The sequence below is a fragment of the Anser brachyrhynchus genome (genome assembly GCF_964034855.1).
Source record: "Anser brachyrhynchus genome assembly, chromosome: 23".
Taxonomy (NCBI): Eukaryota; Metazoa; Chordata; class Aves; order Anseriformes; family Anatidae; genus Anser; species Anser brachyrhynchus.
Genome location: NC_137716.1, coordinates 7,636,071 through 7,650,890, shown reverse-complemented (window position 1 = coordinate 7,650,890; position 14,820 = coordinate 7,636,071). Strand labels below are relative to the sequence as shown.

General features: G+C 42.1%; 1 protein-coding gene and 1 long non-coding RNA gene across 2 annotated transcripts in view; one reads left to right on the top strand and one right to left on the bottom strand.

Moving 5' to 3' along the window:
• LOC308182243 overlaps positions 1–14,820 on the top strand; it is a 76,254-nt gene that overhangs the window by 3,943 nt on the left and 57,491 nt on the right. The gene's annotated exons all lie outside the window — the stretch shown is intronic.
• The window catches only part of MUC16 (mucin 16, cell surface associated), a gene marked incomplete at its 5' end in the record, with an annotated part of 30,982 nt that continues 20,073 nt past the window's right edge, over positions 3,912–14,820 (bottom strand). Inside the window, 23 exon segments of the mRNA XM_080565685.1 lie at positions 3,912–4,114; positions 5,061–5,140; positions 5,750–5,791; positions 5,893–6,068; positions 6,712–6,776; positions 6,875–7,038; positions 7,548–7,702; positions 8,415–8,482; positions 9,203–9,366; positions 9,686–9,858; positions 10,174–10,241; positions 10,358–10,500; positions 10,689–10,715; positions 11,220–11,392; positions 11,685–11,752; positions 11,836–11,984; positions 12,185–12,211; positions 12,492–12,664; positions 12,850–12,917; positions 13,021–13,166; positions 13,457–13,483; positions 14,070–14,242; positions 14,739–14,806. Of these exon segments, the coding sequence (XP_080421811.1) occupies positions 4,016–4,114; positions 5,061–5,140; positions 5,750–5,791; positions 5,893–6,068; positions 6,712–6,776; positions 6,875–7,038; positions 7,548–7,702; positions 8,415–8,482; positions 9,203–9,366; positions 9,686–9,858; positions 10,174–10,241; positions 10,358–10,500; positions 10,689–10,715; positions 11,220–11,392; positions 11,685–11,752; positions 11,836–11,984; positions 12,185–12,211; positions 12,492–12,664; positions 12,850–12,917; positions 13,021–13,166; positions 13,457–13,483; positions 14,070–14,242; positions 14,739–14,806 (2,496 nt within the window).

Genomic DNA, 14,820 nt, shown 5'->3' with positions numbered 1-14,820 from the left:
CGGGAGGCAAAAGATGGTGCTGGGAGGAAAGGAGCCACAGCGCTGGAGCTGCAGCTGGCTCAGGGCACGTCCCCAAGGCCAAGCCAGGGCCCTTGGCCCTGACCTTGGCTGACACCCATCTGCTAATCCCCGCCCTGGGGCAGAAGCACTGCCCAGCTCTGGGAACTGGTGGCCACAGCCCCTGCCTTGGGGCCAGGTCACCGCTGGACCTGGGCCACCTGCGTCACCGTGAGCTGGCCCTGCCCCAGCAAGGGGGCTCTGCTTTGGAAACGGCAGCTCCAGAGCAAACGTGGGCACGTGTCCAACCACAACAGGGAGTGTGTTGCAACACCGTGCAGGGGATGCTGAGTGGCACTGTGGTATGCACAGGCTCCTTCCTCTTGGGCCCCAGCTGTCCCCATGGTGTGCTCAAGCTTTTCCCCCGCAAGCTGCTGCTGCTCTCACTGCTGCCCAGTCCTCCTTCCCCTCTCAGCTGCCTTGGTGCCCCTTCCTCAGTGTATTTCAGCTTTAGCTTTTGCTCTTTAACAGCAGCACAGCTTTTGGGGGCTGGGTATGGGAGACAAGCTGACAGGGCTGGGGTTTGCATGCCCTGCCTGTGATGGCAAAGATGTGGGGGGTCTGCTGTACCTGGTCTGCCAGGGATAGGGGAATGCTTGGCACGTAGCAGCAGCTATGTTGGCAGAGAAAGGCATGTCTGCAGCAAACCTGTAGGAAATGCGGTTGCATGTTATTGCTAGGATGGTTTCTTGGCTCTTTGGAGGCCCCACAAATGGGTTGGACAGGGCTGAGTGCTGCTTTGCTGCATCTAAACTAAAGCTTTTCTAAATGACACCTGCTGTGTGTCTTGCTATGGTACAGATAAGCTTGCCCCAGTGCTCTCAAGTTTGTCCTGGACCCAGGGTGCTGCCAGGATCTCTACTGGGACACCGCTGTTTTTTGTCCCAGGGCCAGAAGGGGCAGTGGTGCCAGCAAAGGGGCTTGCTGGTGGGCACTCCACAACGTGTGCTGGCCTCTCCTCCAGGTCCCAGCAAAGCCCTGAGGGGAGCAGGAGGTGGCAAAGTTCACAGCTCTGCACAGCAGCTGTTCTCCTGTGGGCATGGTGTAAAAAAAAAAAAAAAAATTAAAGAAAGAAAATTCAGCACCTCTAGGAAGCAGCTCCACAAAATAACACTGTGCACTCCCAGTGCATGCTGGCTGTCACATCCCTGTGCTGTCCTGTTGTCAGCATCACTTGTGCAGAGTGAGACAGTGGGCTCTGCAGTGAGAGGGGAGCAGGATGCTATGTGTGGTGGGGACATCGGACATGGGGAAGATGTGTGGTAGAAGCCTGTGGCTGCTGCTTGAACATAGGCCCCTGGCAGCCCCAATCTGTCATCCGTCTTTTCCTGAGCAGCTGCCATCAAAGCCAGAGCTGGAAAGTCCTCTGCTCACAGCTTCCCCATTGCTCATTGCGTGGGTGGCATGGAAACCTGCAAGGTCTTTCACAAGCAGCTGTGAAAGCTTTTAAGCCAATGTTGCTGACATAATATTGGGTGCTTGAAAATCTTTGAACAAACAAATAGGTTTCTAATCCCCTGGCTCCACTCTGCACTGCCAAACCTGACCTGGGAGGTGAACCGGTCCAACCTGCCCTTGAGGAGTTTTGCTTTGAAAGTAAAAAGGCAGTTTGACTGTGTGGAAACGTTGCCTGCAGTGGAAGGATTAATGAGTAATCATGGTTTCATTAATTCTAGTGCTTTCACTTTCAGCGGATAGTTCATCTAATGGCAGTGTCAAATAACTACCTAGAGATCAGCACCATCTCCTGTGTTCTGCAGCAAATCAAGGGACACTGCAGGCGCTGAGCTCTCAGGCAAGGCTGTCCAGCTCAGCATGGTTTGAATGGCAGGAAAAGGTCCTGATCTCGTAAAGTAACATCAGGATCTGGGCTATGGGATGCTCAACACTGAGGAGCAGAAGATCAGAGATGCTGGGGCAGACGTATTTTTCTGGTTTGAGATGAGCGGTGTTGTTACAGAGGAAATGCAAGGAATTCTGTCTTGCAGCAACGAACCAGCATATTTTCAGCTGAAATCAGCATCAATCTTGTTTGCGGCTAGCAAACGTGACACCCATCTACAAGAAGGGCCAGAGGGTAGACCTGGGGAACTATAGGCCTGTTAGTTTGACCTCAGTGCCAGGGAAGCTCATGGAGCAGATTATCTTGAGTGTCATCACGCGGCACTTACAGGACAACCAGGCGATCAGGCCCCGTCAGCATGGATTTATGAAAGGCAGCTCCTGCTTGATGAACCTGATCTCCTACGACAAAGTGACATGCTTAGTAGATGAGGGAAAGGCTGTGGATGTGGTCTACCTTGACTTCAGTAAGGCTTTTGATACCATTTCCCACAACATTCTCATCAAGAAACTGGCTGCTCGTGGCTTGGACTGGCGTACGCTTCGTTGGGTTAAAAACTGGCTGGATAGCCGGGCCCAAAGAGTTGTGGTGAATGGAGTCAAATCCAGTTGGAGGCCGGTCACTAGTGGAGTCCCCCAGGGCTCAGTACTGGGGCCGGTCCTCTTCAATATCTTTATCAATGATCTGGATGAGGGGATTGAGTGCACCCCCAGTAAGTTTGCAGATGACACCAAGTTAGGGGCGTGTGTCGATCTGCTCGAGGGTAGGAAGGCTCTGCAGGAGGATCTGGATAGGCTGGACCAATGGGCTGAGGTCAACTGTATGAAGTTCAACAAGGCCAAGTGCCAGGTCCTGCACATGGGGCGCAACAACCCCAAGCAGAGCTACAGGCTGGGAGATGAGTGGTTGGAAAGCTGCCTGGCAGAGACGGACCTGGGAGTATTGGTTGATAGTTGGCTGAATATAAGCCAGCAGTGTGCTCAGGTGGCCAAGAAGGCCAACAGCATCCTGGCTTGTATAAGAAGCAGTGTGGCCAGCAGGTCTAGGGAAGTGATTGTGCCCCTGTACTCGGCTCTGGTGAGGCCGCACCTCAAGTACTGTGTTCAGTTTTGGGCCCCTCGCTACAAGAAGGACATGGAGGTACTCAAGAGAGTCCAGAGAAGGGCGATGAAGCTGGTGAGGGGTCTGGAGAACAAGTCTTACGAGGAGCAGCTGAGGGAGCTGGGAATGTTCAGCCTGGAGAAGAGGAGGCTCAGGGGCAACCTTATCGCTCTCTATAGGTACCTTAAAGGAGGCTGTAGAGAGGTGAGGGTTGGTCTATTCTCCCACGTGCCTGGTGACAGGATGAGGGGGAATGGGCTAAAGTTGCGCCAGGGGAGGTTTAGGTTGGATATTAGGAAGAACTTCTTTACCAAAAGGGTTGTTAGCCATTGGAATTGGCTGTCCAGGGAAGTGGTTGAGTCACCATCCCTGCAGGTCTTTAAGAGACGTTTAGATGTTGAACTTAGTGATATGGTTTAGTGGAGAACTTGTTAGTGTTAGGTCAGAGGTTGGACTTGGTGACCTTGGAGGTCTCTTCCAACCTAGACGATTCTGTGATTCTGTGATCTGAAGACTCAGGGTGACAGTATCACGCTCAGACCTAGCAATGTACTTTCAAATAATCTCTTGGCATCATTTTAAATATGATGTTTTCATCAATTTAAGATATTTACTTCTTAAAAGGTAGACAAGGAAAAATCTAAAATCTAGGTGATGTTTTAAAGTTTGTAATAGTGATATCTATGAATTTTTATTATTTTAAGCTCTTTTCAGAAAACTAACACTGATCAGCCTTGCAAACTGCAGTTCCTGGTAGTTTTTATTTTCTGCTGGTTGTGTAATATTCATATAAAATAGTGCAGTGCTTTAAAAAAATATACTTTTTCTCAGCATCTGCACTGTTATCAGTCTCCCATAGTATGAAAATAGTTGTGGTAATAGTGCAAAGATTTATCCCAAGACGAGAAAATGCTAAATATAATTTATTAAAGAGACATTTTTCTAGTACTTATAAACATTTTTTCCTTTGTCGAGGGATGAGCAGGTCTGTCAAGACAGACTTCATCTGTTCTGTCAATGCACTTTTCTTGTGTTCAGATGTGGGAAGAACCCCCCGTACATGCCCTGTTGAACCTGGTATAGCTGTGACTTTCTTCTTAGACAAGAGACAATCTGGTGGGAAAAGAACAATGTTAATAGTAAATAAATAAATAAATAAATAAATAAAGGTCTGCTCTTTGCCTTTTGTTAAACAGCCCTAAACCACATTGTCAAGAGGAGATACCCTCCGTGTGACAGATGGAGGGACTTTGTGAGTGAGCCACTTGCCAAGGCTGCATAGGCAGACACTAGCACAGACCCCAGTTCTGAATCTGAGGTTTTCCCTCATCTAAATCTTGCTGACTAATTCTTATTCTTGAACCTCCAAGGACAGGAATCCATGTTGTCTGAAGATGTAGCTATTTAGCTGGTACAAAGCAAACACAGCTAAAGATGAAACTGCTTTTAAGATACTGTCCCCTATCAAATAAAGACCAGAGTTCAGAAAAAGATCTACTCTGCTCTTTCCAAAGGGATACAGCTTGGATATGGCCCTGCAGGGCTGCTATGGTCTGCATGTTAAGAGCATTAAATACAAAATTCCAGATGTGATACCTGCAGGTTATTACGAATATTTCTGCTTCTATACTCCCTTATCAGTATCTTGATTATTCTGCAGAGACTGAACGGGAATGAGGTTGAAGAGGGGTGCTGTACAAGATCTAATCTAATTCATCCTGCTTGTTCTCTTGGTGCTTGTTTTACCTTTGGTTTATCTTTTTTCTCTCTGCAAAGGACCCTGGATCTCATTCATGATCCACTGCTTCCTTCCCTAGAAAACTGCTTAGCAAGCTATAATACCTTTACACCTGCTCCTCTGCACAAGTGCTTGAAAAAACTGACAGTAACTGAAGGCAGATTCGGCCTGGCATTTGCTGCTACCGTGCATGTCAGAGTACTGCTCCCACCAGGCTTCTTATGGCTGTGGCTGTCTGAATGCCCCCCCTGCAACTCCCCAGGTGGTTGGGCTCTGCTGTAGTCAAAAGTGAGAGGTGAGAACAACACAAGGGCCACTTACCAGGAAGCATAACAAGAGAAGAAGAACAAAGCCAAGCACGGTGAAAATGCAGATGAGGATAATTGCCCAGAATTGAAGCTCTGCAAAGGCAAAATAAGGGCACATCAGTTTTCTGGACTCCTAGCTGTTTTACTTGGAACGGAGTGAGATCTTGCCCTGGCAAAGTTCAGAAGAACTGTACAAGCATGTAGGTGAGGCAAAATGACTGGAAGGCAGCATCTGGCCTTCCCTGGCCGCAGGACAAACATGCCTCAGCTGTGTGAAGATGGCAAGGATGTACAGAAACCTTGGCAGACTCAAGAGGGTCCAAGGCACAATTTCAAACACCAGCTCAGGGAGCAACAGAGCCCTCAGATGGTTTCAGAGATGTTCAAAAATACAAAGTTGTCTCTTAGCTGCCAGCTGGACCCTTCTGGGGGAGGGTGCAGGGCTCAGGGTGTCAGCAAAAGCTGTTATTTGTCAGCATGTTCATGGTGCATGGAAAAGCAACTTTTCAGAGTAATTTTTTTATGTTTACCGTTAGTTCTGGAGTTGTTGTTATGCTCACAATACTGTTTCTGTCTCCCCAAAGTGCTAGATTTCTGGGCTTTTGCCCCAGATACCACTCCATTTCAAGGTAAGTGACACTAATTTACTGTAGCTCAAGTATTTGGTGGCTTTAGGGTGAATCACTCCATAAAAACACTTACCGGATCTTTTGGACTCCTGTTCTGTTGTGAGTGGAGAGTAACCTGTAAAAGAAAGGGTGGGACAGTTGAGAAACAGGGCACTTCAGAGGTGATTAAGACAAAAGTAGCAGAAGTTCCCACAAAGTCATCTCTGGAGCACTTGCCTTCAACCACCAGACTCTGCTCCTCCAGCTCATAGCTGGGGCCCAGCTTGGTGAACCCGTGTGTCAGGTGTTTCAGCTCCTCGTACACCTCTTGCTTTTGTAAAGTCCTTGAGAAGGGTTCCAGTGTGAATTTGCAGACCGAGTCTACACTTACATAAGCTTTCCCATGGACAGGCCTGGAAGATGAAAACCAGAGCCATTGTTATGGGACCAAAAAAAAAAAAAACCCAAAAACATAAAATTGAGTAGAGGCAGAGAGAGGAATTCAGCACTGGGTTCATGCTTACAGGTGTCTAAGCAATGTTTTATTAACATGGATCAACTTTTACATTTGAAGGTAGATGATAAAGGAATCCATATGCATCCTTGTGAAATCTACTCACTAATCCCAGGCAAGGCATTTCTAAGAGAAATCAGTTTATCTATTTTATTTGTTTCTCCAATGTAGTGTTGTAGAAGATGCACAAAAGTAGATTTTGTTCTCAGGCTGGTCAGTTCTGTTGTTTGTTTTACTAACGTCTTAGGTTTTGTAGCTTATTTGAATAAGCTAAACGAGGGAATGAGCTTATCTGTTTTACTCTGGAATTGTTTCTGTGAAAATAGTTTTGCTATCATGGAAAGAGAACCACCTGTTATTTGGATAGAAACCTTGTGAAGTAAAGGCAAAACTGACCGAGAGTGAATAAGGGTGCCTCCTATGTGTCATCGAGAGCACAAAGGTTGACAATGAGGTGTAAACACTATGGTGTAGCTTTGAATGCCATTTCTGCTAAATGCTCTGCTTGGGTGAAAGAAAAACACTTCTGAAGAAGGACATACCCAAAGCTCTCAACATTACAGCCAGCAAAGTAGTCCTTCATGCTGCTAGTTCTGAATACATCGAGCTGATGGGAAGAAATGGAACAATTGAGCAAAGTGAGTAAATTTAATGCATCTTTAATTAGGACAGTGTAATCTATCCAAGCTATTGCTGTTAGCTTACCTCTTTCTCAATTTTCTCTTTGCTCTCGTGATACATCTGTGACCTGGAGTCCTGCAGTTCTGGGGAGTAGGGAAGGTTGGAGATTCTGAATTTTAATCTGAAGTTTTCTTTCCCAGAGTTGAGAGGTGTTTTGTAAGTTGCTGCCTCAATTGCTAGCTCCAAGCCTGGAAATTGATGGAAAAAATCGGGATAAATTCTAGCAAAGAGAAACAGAGGGTCTTGTGCCAATCTGTTGTGCTTGGAAGACTTAGCTGGGAAAATATGATGAGGTACTAAAATATTAACAGAACGTGAGTTGCACTGGCATCTGACAGTAAATTCCCAGTCTACTCTTTGAAATCTCAGTCCTTCAGCAATATACTAAGACAGCCAGTTCTTCAGGAAGTTGTACATTTGGCAAAAGGTAAGTCTGTTTATCTCTAAATGCTTGAAGTTACAGTAAGTAGTTATCACTTCACTTCCTGTTTGACATCGAATAGCCCCTTAAAGTATTGAGGACTAGAGGCCTAGACTGAGACAGACTGAATGTGGTAAAGGACTAGCCCAACTCTGACCTCAGTTCAGTCATTCAGGAACAGGCTTTTTGCCATTGTTAGACCAGAAAGCGGGGAATTCTGTGACAGTGGGTTGATCTGGGTGGAAATGGGGCACCTGAGGTCTGAGCTTTACATACCGCCTACTGAGAATTCTTGCAGCTGGTAGCTGCTTCCCAACCATAGTCCAGTTGCATTTGAAGTCCCATCCTGAAAAGCCCTTTCAACTACAGTCCTGTTGATGCTGGGCTCTGGTCGGAAGAAGCACTTGCAGTCAACCACAATGGATCCAGTCCTGTGGAGAAAACAGATTCTGAGATAGATGGGCTGATCATAAAGCTGCTTCATGTAGGAAATAATTTCCTTAGGGGTTTCTGCTGTCCTGTGTTAATGTTTAAGCTAATGTGATGCTTCTGGGAGATGTGGAACAGGCTGCTTTGGGAATTTTCCTTTGGCTAGGGACAGTAAATAAAATAAATATATAAAATACCAATACTTATTGTTTCTGCAAACTTAGATTATGATTACCCTGCATGAATAACATGAATGATCGGCACTTGTTTAAAAATCTTCTAGCCACTGTGAGGGTCCCTTGTCCAAGCCTCTTCACATGTAAAGCAGGACACTACAGATATACCCAAAGCCCTCTCTTAAAAAGTAGCAGAGTCCAAGTTGGGAAGAAGAAGGAAGAATTTGCAGGGTAGCCATTCAGTCCTCATTCTTAAAGAGGTAAGGTTGCTGATGTTGATCAGTAATTACTGGGATATTCAGAGACTTGGGAGTACCTTACAAAAATCCTGAGTCTGAGGAAAATGTCAGTCCATAGCAAGTCAGGAAAAATTCAAACTGATGAATTCTGGAAAGCTCATAAGGCATTAACCAAACCATTTCCAACATGAGAACATAGGGGAGGAATTTTGCAAAGGACAAGGGTACTTGGCCATTGGAGAATAGTACCAGGAGGCAGTAACCTTTTAAACCTTTCTTAATGAAATTGTATTACAGACCTTAGTCTTGTAATACTGCAGTTCAGGAACTGGTCTTGCAGGTTGCTCTGACGGTATAACTGGTTCATCTGAAATTAAAATATCACATTAAATAATGAGTTCTGGACCTCATGGTAGATGCTTTAGCGCAGTAGGAGGGCTTCTAACTTTGGAACAGCTCTAGATTATTATTTTTCTAGTTGGATTTCATGGGAGATTTTTTTATTTTTAATTTTTTACTTCTGAGTATGCCTTCTGGTGATAGGGTCCAAGTTCCAGCTTGGTAGGCCTTTTTGTCTTATCTGAGCAAGTTGCCACTGTTAAACCATGCAATCTGACTGATGGCTGTCATCTTGATCCATATTTCATGGACAGAACAGACTCAGATCTCAAAGCATGCAATGTTATGGCTTCGTTTAAAAAGCAAGAACTACCTATGTAAAGCTTTATTAGGATGGATTGGTGCTGAAGAGAATGTGTTGGTTTCTCAGCGATGAATTATAAATGTGCTGACCTCTGAGTTGGCGGAGATTTGTGTGCACTTCTAGATACGCGAGTAAAATGCCAAGTGTGCATTTAATAGATGATCTCAATCTGTTGCATTTTATAATCTATGTCTTTGGCTAGAGATAATTTCTGAAGACCACATGTAAAGGAATGAACTTAAAAGTGACTGACAGGCCAATCACATCTTTTAGATTCTAGAATTTTTTACTCACAGATGTTTTTTAATTAAAAAATCAACCTATGGTAGTTGTTGCAAAAATTGACCAATTAGTTATGGCAGTATTTGAGTTGCAGCTCCTTACCTTGTTACTGATGCTTTCCACTGCTGCTTTATATTCTGGAGACTGAGAGTCTGGATTAGTTAAATTTTCATTGACTATTCTAAAGCTCAATTTGTAGCCCATTATGGCTGGAGCTTTAGTCAAGACAGGCTTTCTGGTGGTAGCTGCTTCACTGAGGTGGAAACCTAAATAAAAAAAGGTAGACTGTTTTTATTTTTACAACAGACAAATGCACACCATGAAAACGATAAGGGTGTGTCCCTGTTTAGTTTCTATGATGTAACAATGAAATTCTCCAGGAATTTGTATGATTTAATGGATGGAAATGTTTCTAGAATGGCAACAACATGATGGTTTGGTTTTGCCATAGTGTCAAAAGACACAGAATCCCAACAAACCAAAGGGAAAGTTCATTAGTGCTCAAGCCCTGATGGAGTGGAAGAATGAGGAATGATCTCCAAGTGATCCCAAAATCTTTATTTGATACTGCTTATGGATGCTTACCATCAATGTACAGGCTGTTCTTCTCTAGGCTGTAGTGCCCTAGTTTGGTGATGCCATTTGTCATGGTGCTCAGCTCATGATAAACCATTTCTCTGTCAAACCTGGCAATGCTAATGTCATTTTTGTAGCTGCAGAGAGCATCAATGCCAGTGTCGTCCATGTCTCTCCCAGACCTAAGTGAAAATGTCACATTGTTTAGGACACTGCTAATACTAACAGAACACCCTGTGTGATATATATGTGACTAGGGAAAAACAGGCTCTGAAACCTATCAGCACAGTTGGGATCCTGACATCTTTCAGTGGCTTCTCAAGAATTGTGGCAGCAGTATTTAGATACCAAGATAATTTTACCAGCAAGAAAGTCATGATGGAAAGGAAGGTGCCACTGGCTTCTGTTTTCTGGCATCAGGATATCTATGGTAAATTATTTAAATTTAGCGTGTGTAAGAACAGACAAATGGTTAATTGCACTTTCAGGAATCTTACCTAAATCTCATCACTTTACATCCAGTGTAGACAGAACTTATGCTGCTTCTTTTAAAGAGAGGATCGATCTGTTTAAAAAAAAAAAAAAAAAAGGTAAATTTGAGAACTTGAAAGCATATCCTGAGTTTAATACACACCAAACATCACCATAACACAAAATGGGCAAGACTAGAGCCAGACTTACATAATGGTTGATAGCTTTTTCTGTGGAAATGAATTTGCGGGAACTTGGTGCATCCAGATCTGCAGTGTATTGGAGGTTGGTCAAGGTGAAATTAAGTGTGAAATGACCCAATGTTGGGCTTTGTACAGTAGTTATACTAAGAGCTGTAAACAAATGGATTAAAAGAAGGATTATGATTTTACTTTACAAAAAGATTTATTTTCTTTCAAAGACATTCCCAATCCTATCAAACTTCAGGGCTACTCCAAAGAATCTGTTTGCCTTGTGTTTTTTTTTTAGCGCACCACTCCTTTGATAGCTTTCCCTGGAATGAGTTTGGCAAAACACTTACATGATCTCTCAAGTGGTTCATTATAACCTGGAAAGGAAATGCAAGAGAAACATGATGTAAGAGATCTATATACACTTGGAGAATGAAAGAGAAGAGGGGACAATTAAATGGATGACTCAGGAATGAATCACCAGAACCAGTCCCTGAGGGCGTGAATCTATTAAACTATTACTTAAGCACAAGGAGCGTTTATATTAGCAAAGACTACAATGCAAAAATACATGCTGCTGCTTATACTAAATAGCAGTAGAGTAGAAATCAGGTGAAATGGTGATATGAAAATGCATGACTGATATCAAGACTAAAATTGTCACTCTTCAATGTAACATAGAAATTTAAATCTTCAAAAATGTCTGTGAAAACATTCTTAGAAGCATACACTTCATCTTACACAAGTTATGCAGTAAACTCCAGACGAACCACCTTTTCCTTAAGGTTACTTTTATTTTTTTTAACTGAAGTCTTTCCTAAGGCCCACCGTGGTCCCAAACTGCTCTAGTGACTGGAGCAATGAGAAAATCAAGCATTTACCATTGATATAGAGGCTCTTGTTGTCCAGTTTATAAATTCCTAATTTGGTGATGCCATTTGTCATGCTCCTTAGTTCTTGGTAAACCTTGGCTTGGTCCAACTTGGGCACTTGAGAGCCATTTCCATGGTTGCAGATGGCATCTACTGCAGTGTTATCGCTAGTCCCCACTGACCTGAGGAATTAAATATAATGGAGCTCCATTAGTTATGATACAAATCTGTGGGTTTTCTTCTGATATGATTAAAAACAAGCACAAAGCAATTAAATTTGTCCTCAGTTCTCAGATGAACTGTAGAAGTTAAGATGTGGTAAACACAGCATACAAAAGCAGCATAAAAAAGTGCATAAAAGCTTTATTTTAATGATACTGACTACTTGAAAAAGGAAACAAATTCATTAGTTTTTAAGTGTCTGTCAAACATAAATCCATTTGCTAAAGTTCATCTCCAAGCTATGTTGCTCACCTGAATCCTATTGCTTTGCAGCCAATGAAATCAGAGCCAATGCTGCTCTTCTGAAGCAGGGGGACAAGCTGACAAGGAAAAGGTCTTTGTGAGTATGGGAAACCCAAAATACTGTCTGATTTCAGTGAAGAACATCATATTTTTCACTTACATAATGTTGCATTATTTTCTTAGTAGAATTGAATTTAGCAGAATGTGGTGTCCCTAGTTCAGTCGTGAACCTGAGATTGGTTATGGTGAAGTTCAATGTGAATTGCTCTATTATTTGTCCTGGGCTTTGTGTGGTGGACGGCTTCACCACTGTAACGGAGAAAAAAAAGCTACACAGGTAAAAAGAAGACTCTTCGCTTTTTTTTTTTTTTTTACATTTAAATAAGAAAAACTTATGAGCATAATCACACACTTCAGGTATTTGGCAATCTTAGGAGCATTGCTAAATCAGATAAAAATGACGTGCCTTTGAGTAGCTTTGACAGGTATCAGTTTTTAAATATACTTACAGGACAGACCATGCGGTTCATTGTAATCTGAAAAAGAAATGGACAATCATTAGGAAAATATTTCAAGAATGTTTTCTGTCCTCTACTTTTCAAGAGCAGCAGGGCTAAACACATGGCTTTTTTTTATTACTAATTACTTCAGGATCATGGTTACTACATTCATGATTGTGTTAACTTAGTGATACTTGACAGGCTTTTGTCCTTTGCTTTTTGCTATGTGTTCTGAGATGTATTTAATCCTTCTCATTCTCATTTCAAAATGGTTTACGTCAATATAAGGAATAATGCCTTGAGGTGGTCCTGTTACCGTTAATGTAGAGGCTCTGGCTGTTAAGGCAGTAGTGTCCCAACTTAGTGATGCCATTTGTCATGTTCCTCAGCTCATGGTAAACTGTCACTTTGTTGAACTTGAACTCTGAAGGTTCATCTCTATAGCTGCAGATGGCATCTACTTCTGTGTCATCCCTGTCTTCCTTTGACCTAGGAAATGAGGCATTGTTTTAAGGATATTAGCTGGTTGGTGGAGAAGTCCATCTTAGCTTTTATTATATGATCAAGGTAATCACTCGGTGACATTATGTTGATGTAGTGAATATGAGAAATGAGAAACTACTTTTAACTTCTTAAGAAGCAGGTAACAGACTTTTCCCAGACGTGGCTCTTACCTGAATACCATTATTCTGCAGCCAATATAAACAGAGCCAATACTGCTTTTTTGGAGTAGAGGGTCAACCTAGAAATTTAGTTATATATAAGTACAATGTCATGGCAAAGGCTAGAAATTGGCAATATTTAAAGAACTGTGCCTAAGCAAGGAATGATTCTGCCAGACTTACATAATTGTACATGACTTTTTCAGTTGATTTGAATTTTTTAGAATTTGGCATCCCCAGGTCTGCAGTGAATGGGAGGTTGGTTATAGTGAAGTTCAATGTGAAGTTCCTTACTGCTGGTGACAGATGTTTTGTACTTTGATCAACGACTGTAAAGAGCAAGGTAGATTATTGTTTGAAAATATAAATTACAATCATCATCCTTACAGAAAATCCCTATAAGAAAAAATATAATATTCTCATTAGATAGATTATTAGATATTCTAATCGGCTTTAGGGTCATAGCAGCTGTGGTTTCCTAACAGGCTGCCAGATTTTCATAACACTAATTTATAAGTGTTGTGCTCTTGGTTGGTTAGTGCATTTTATTTTATTTTTTTCACTATTGCTAACTAGAAAAATCTTCTTGCCATTTCAATTGATATTTAAAAGTACTTACGTAGCCCAGGCTGCAGTTCATTATAACCTGGGGGGGAAAGGACAGTATTTGAGAAACCGGCTTATAATTTGAAATGCTTTGTCCGTAGTGGAACACAACTTGAATCATTTTTGTTTGAGAGAGCCTGCATAAACATTTTTTAGGAAGGGCTGATTTGATGACTGTCTAAGCATAAATTCACTTTATCACTGTATGTTAATGGCAAACTGCTGCTTTTCCTAGTGCACAGAATTCTCCCTTCCTCAAGGATGTTGAAAGGGAACTTACCTGTTGCACAAACCTAATTTAATTTCTACATTGACAATTTAAGTACAACTTTTGTCAAGTGGTGTCCTGTTCTAGTACTGTTCTTCTGCAGGGAAGTGCATTTCTAGTGTACCTTGGGAGGTCAGTTGTTATACTTTTTGGAGAATAACTTCATGGTACACTATAGATTGCTTAGTACAAAGGTGCAAAAGCTATGGCTTCTTTGCTTTGGCTAGTATTTGCTTGTGCCCTTTCTTCAAGTTTTTATTGCTTCTGTAGTTATGTAGTAAATCAAATTCTCCATCCATCTGATAACAAATCAACGGTCAGAAGAGGATTCCCTCCTGACATCAGCTCAGCTACTTACCATTAACATAAAAGCTGGCTGCATCCAGCCTGTAGGGTCCTAGTTCAGTGCAGTTGGCTGTCATCTTGCTCAACTCATGGTAAACCTTGATTTGGTCAAATTCTGTAGGAGTAGCATTGGCTTTGTATGTGCAGACTGCATCCATAGCAGTGACCTCTCTATTCTTCACAGACCTGAAAAATCGCATATTTACAGACTTGAATGACACCTGTGTGCATTTATTTGCATTTGTTTGCACACTACCATGGAATTGGATTTCATCTTAAAATACTGTATAACGATGTTATTATTTGAATGAATGCCCTCAAATTCTTGAAACTAATTTATGTTGCTTTATGCAATCAGAATAGCATTTCTACAATCTAACTAAATTGTATTGAAAATTAGACTACCTTCATGTAAAGTTGGTGGGAAATCAATGCAATCAACATAGAAGAAATTATCTAATGACCACTCAATCATGAGGGATCTTAAATGAGGTGTAATTCTACTCTGTACTCTTTAGAATTTAATAGCTCTATCAGGTTAGTAGCAAACAAAATCAGGAAGGGATTATATGATAATGCCTGACTTAATCCTATATACTAACATCTGCATAATCCTTATTGTCAGTAAAAGTATGAATTGTCATTAACTTCTATAATAAAAAAACTATCAAGATATGAATACCTTAGCAGCATCACTGTACATCCTCTGTGAACAGCCTTAATGCTGCTGTTCTTGAGCATACGGTCAAGCTGCCAAGAAAGAA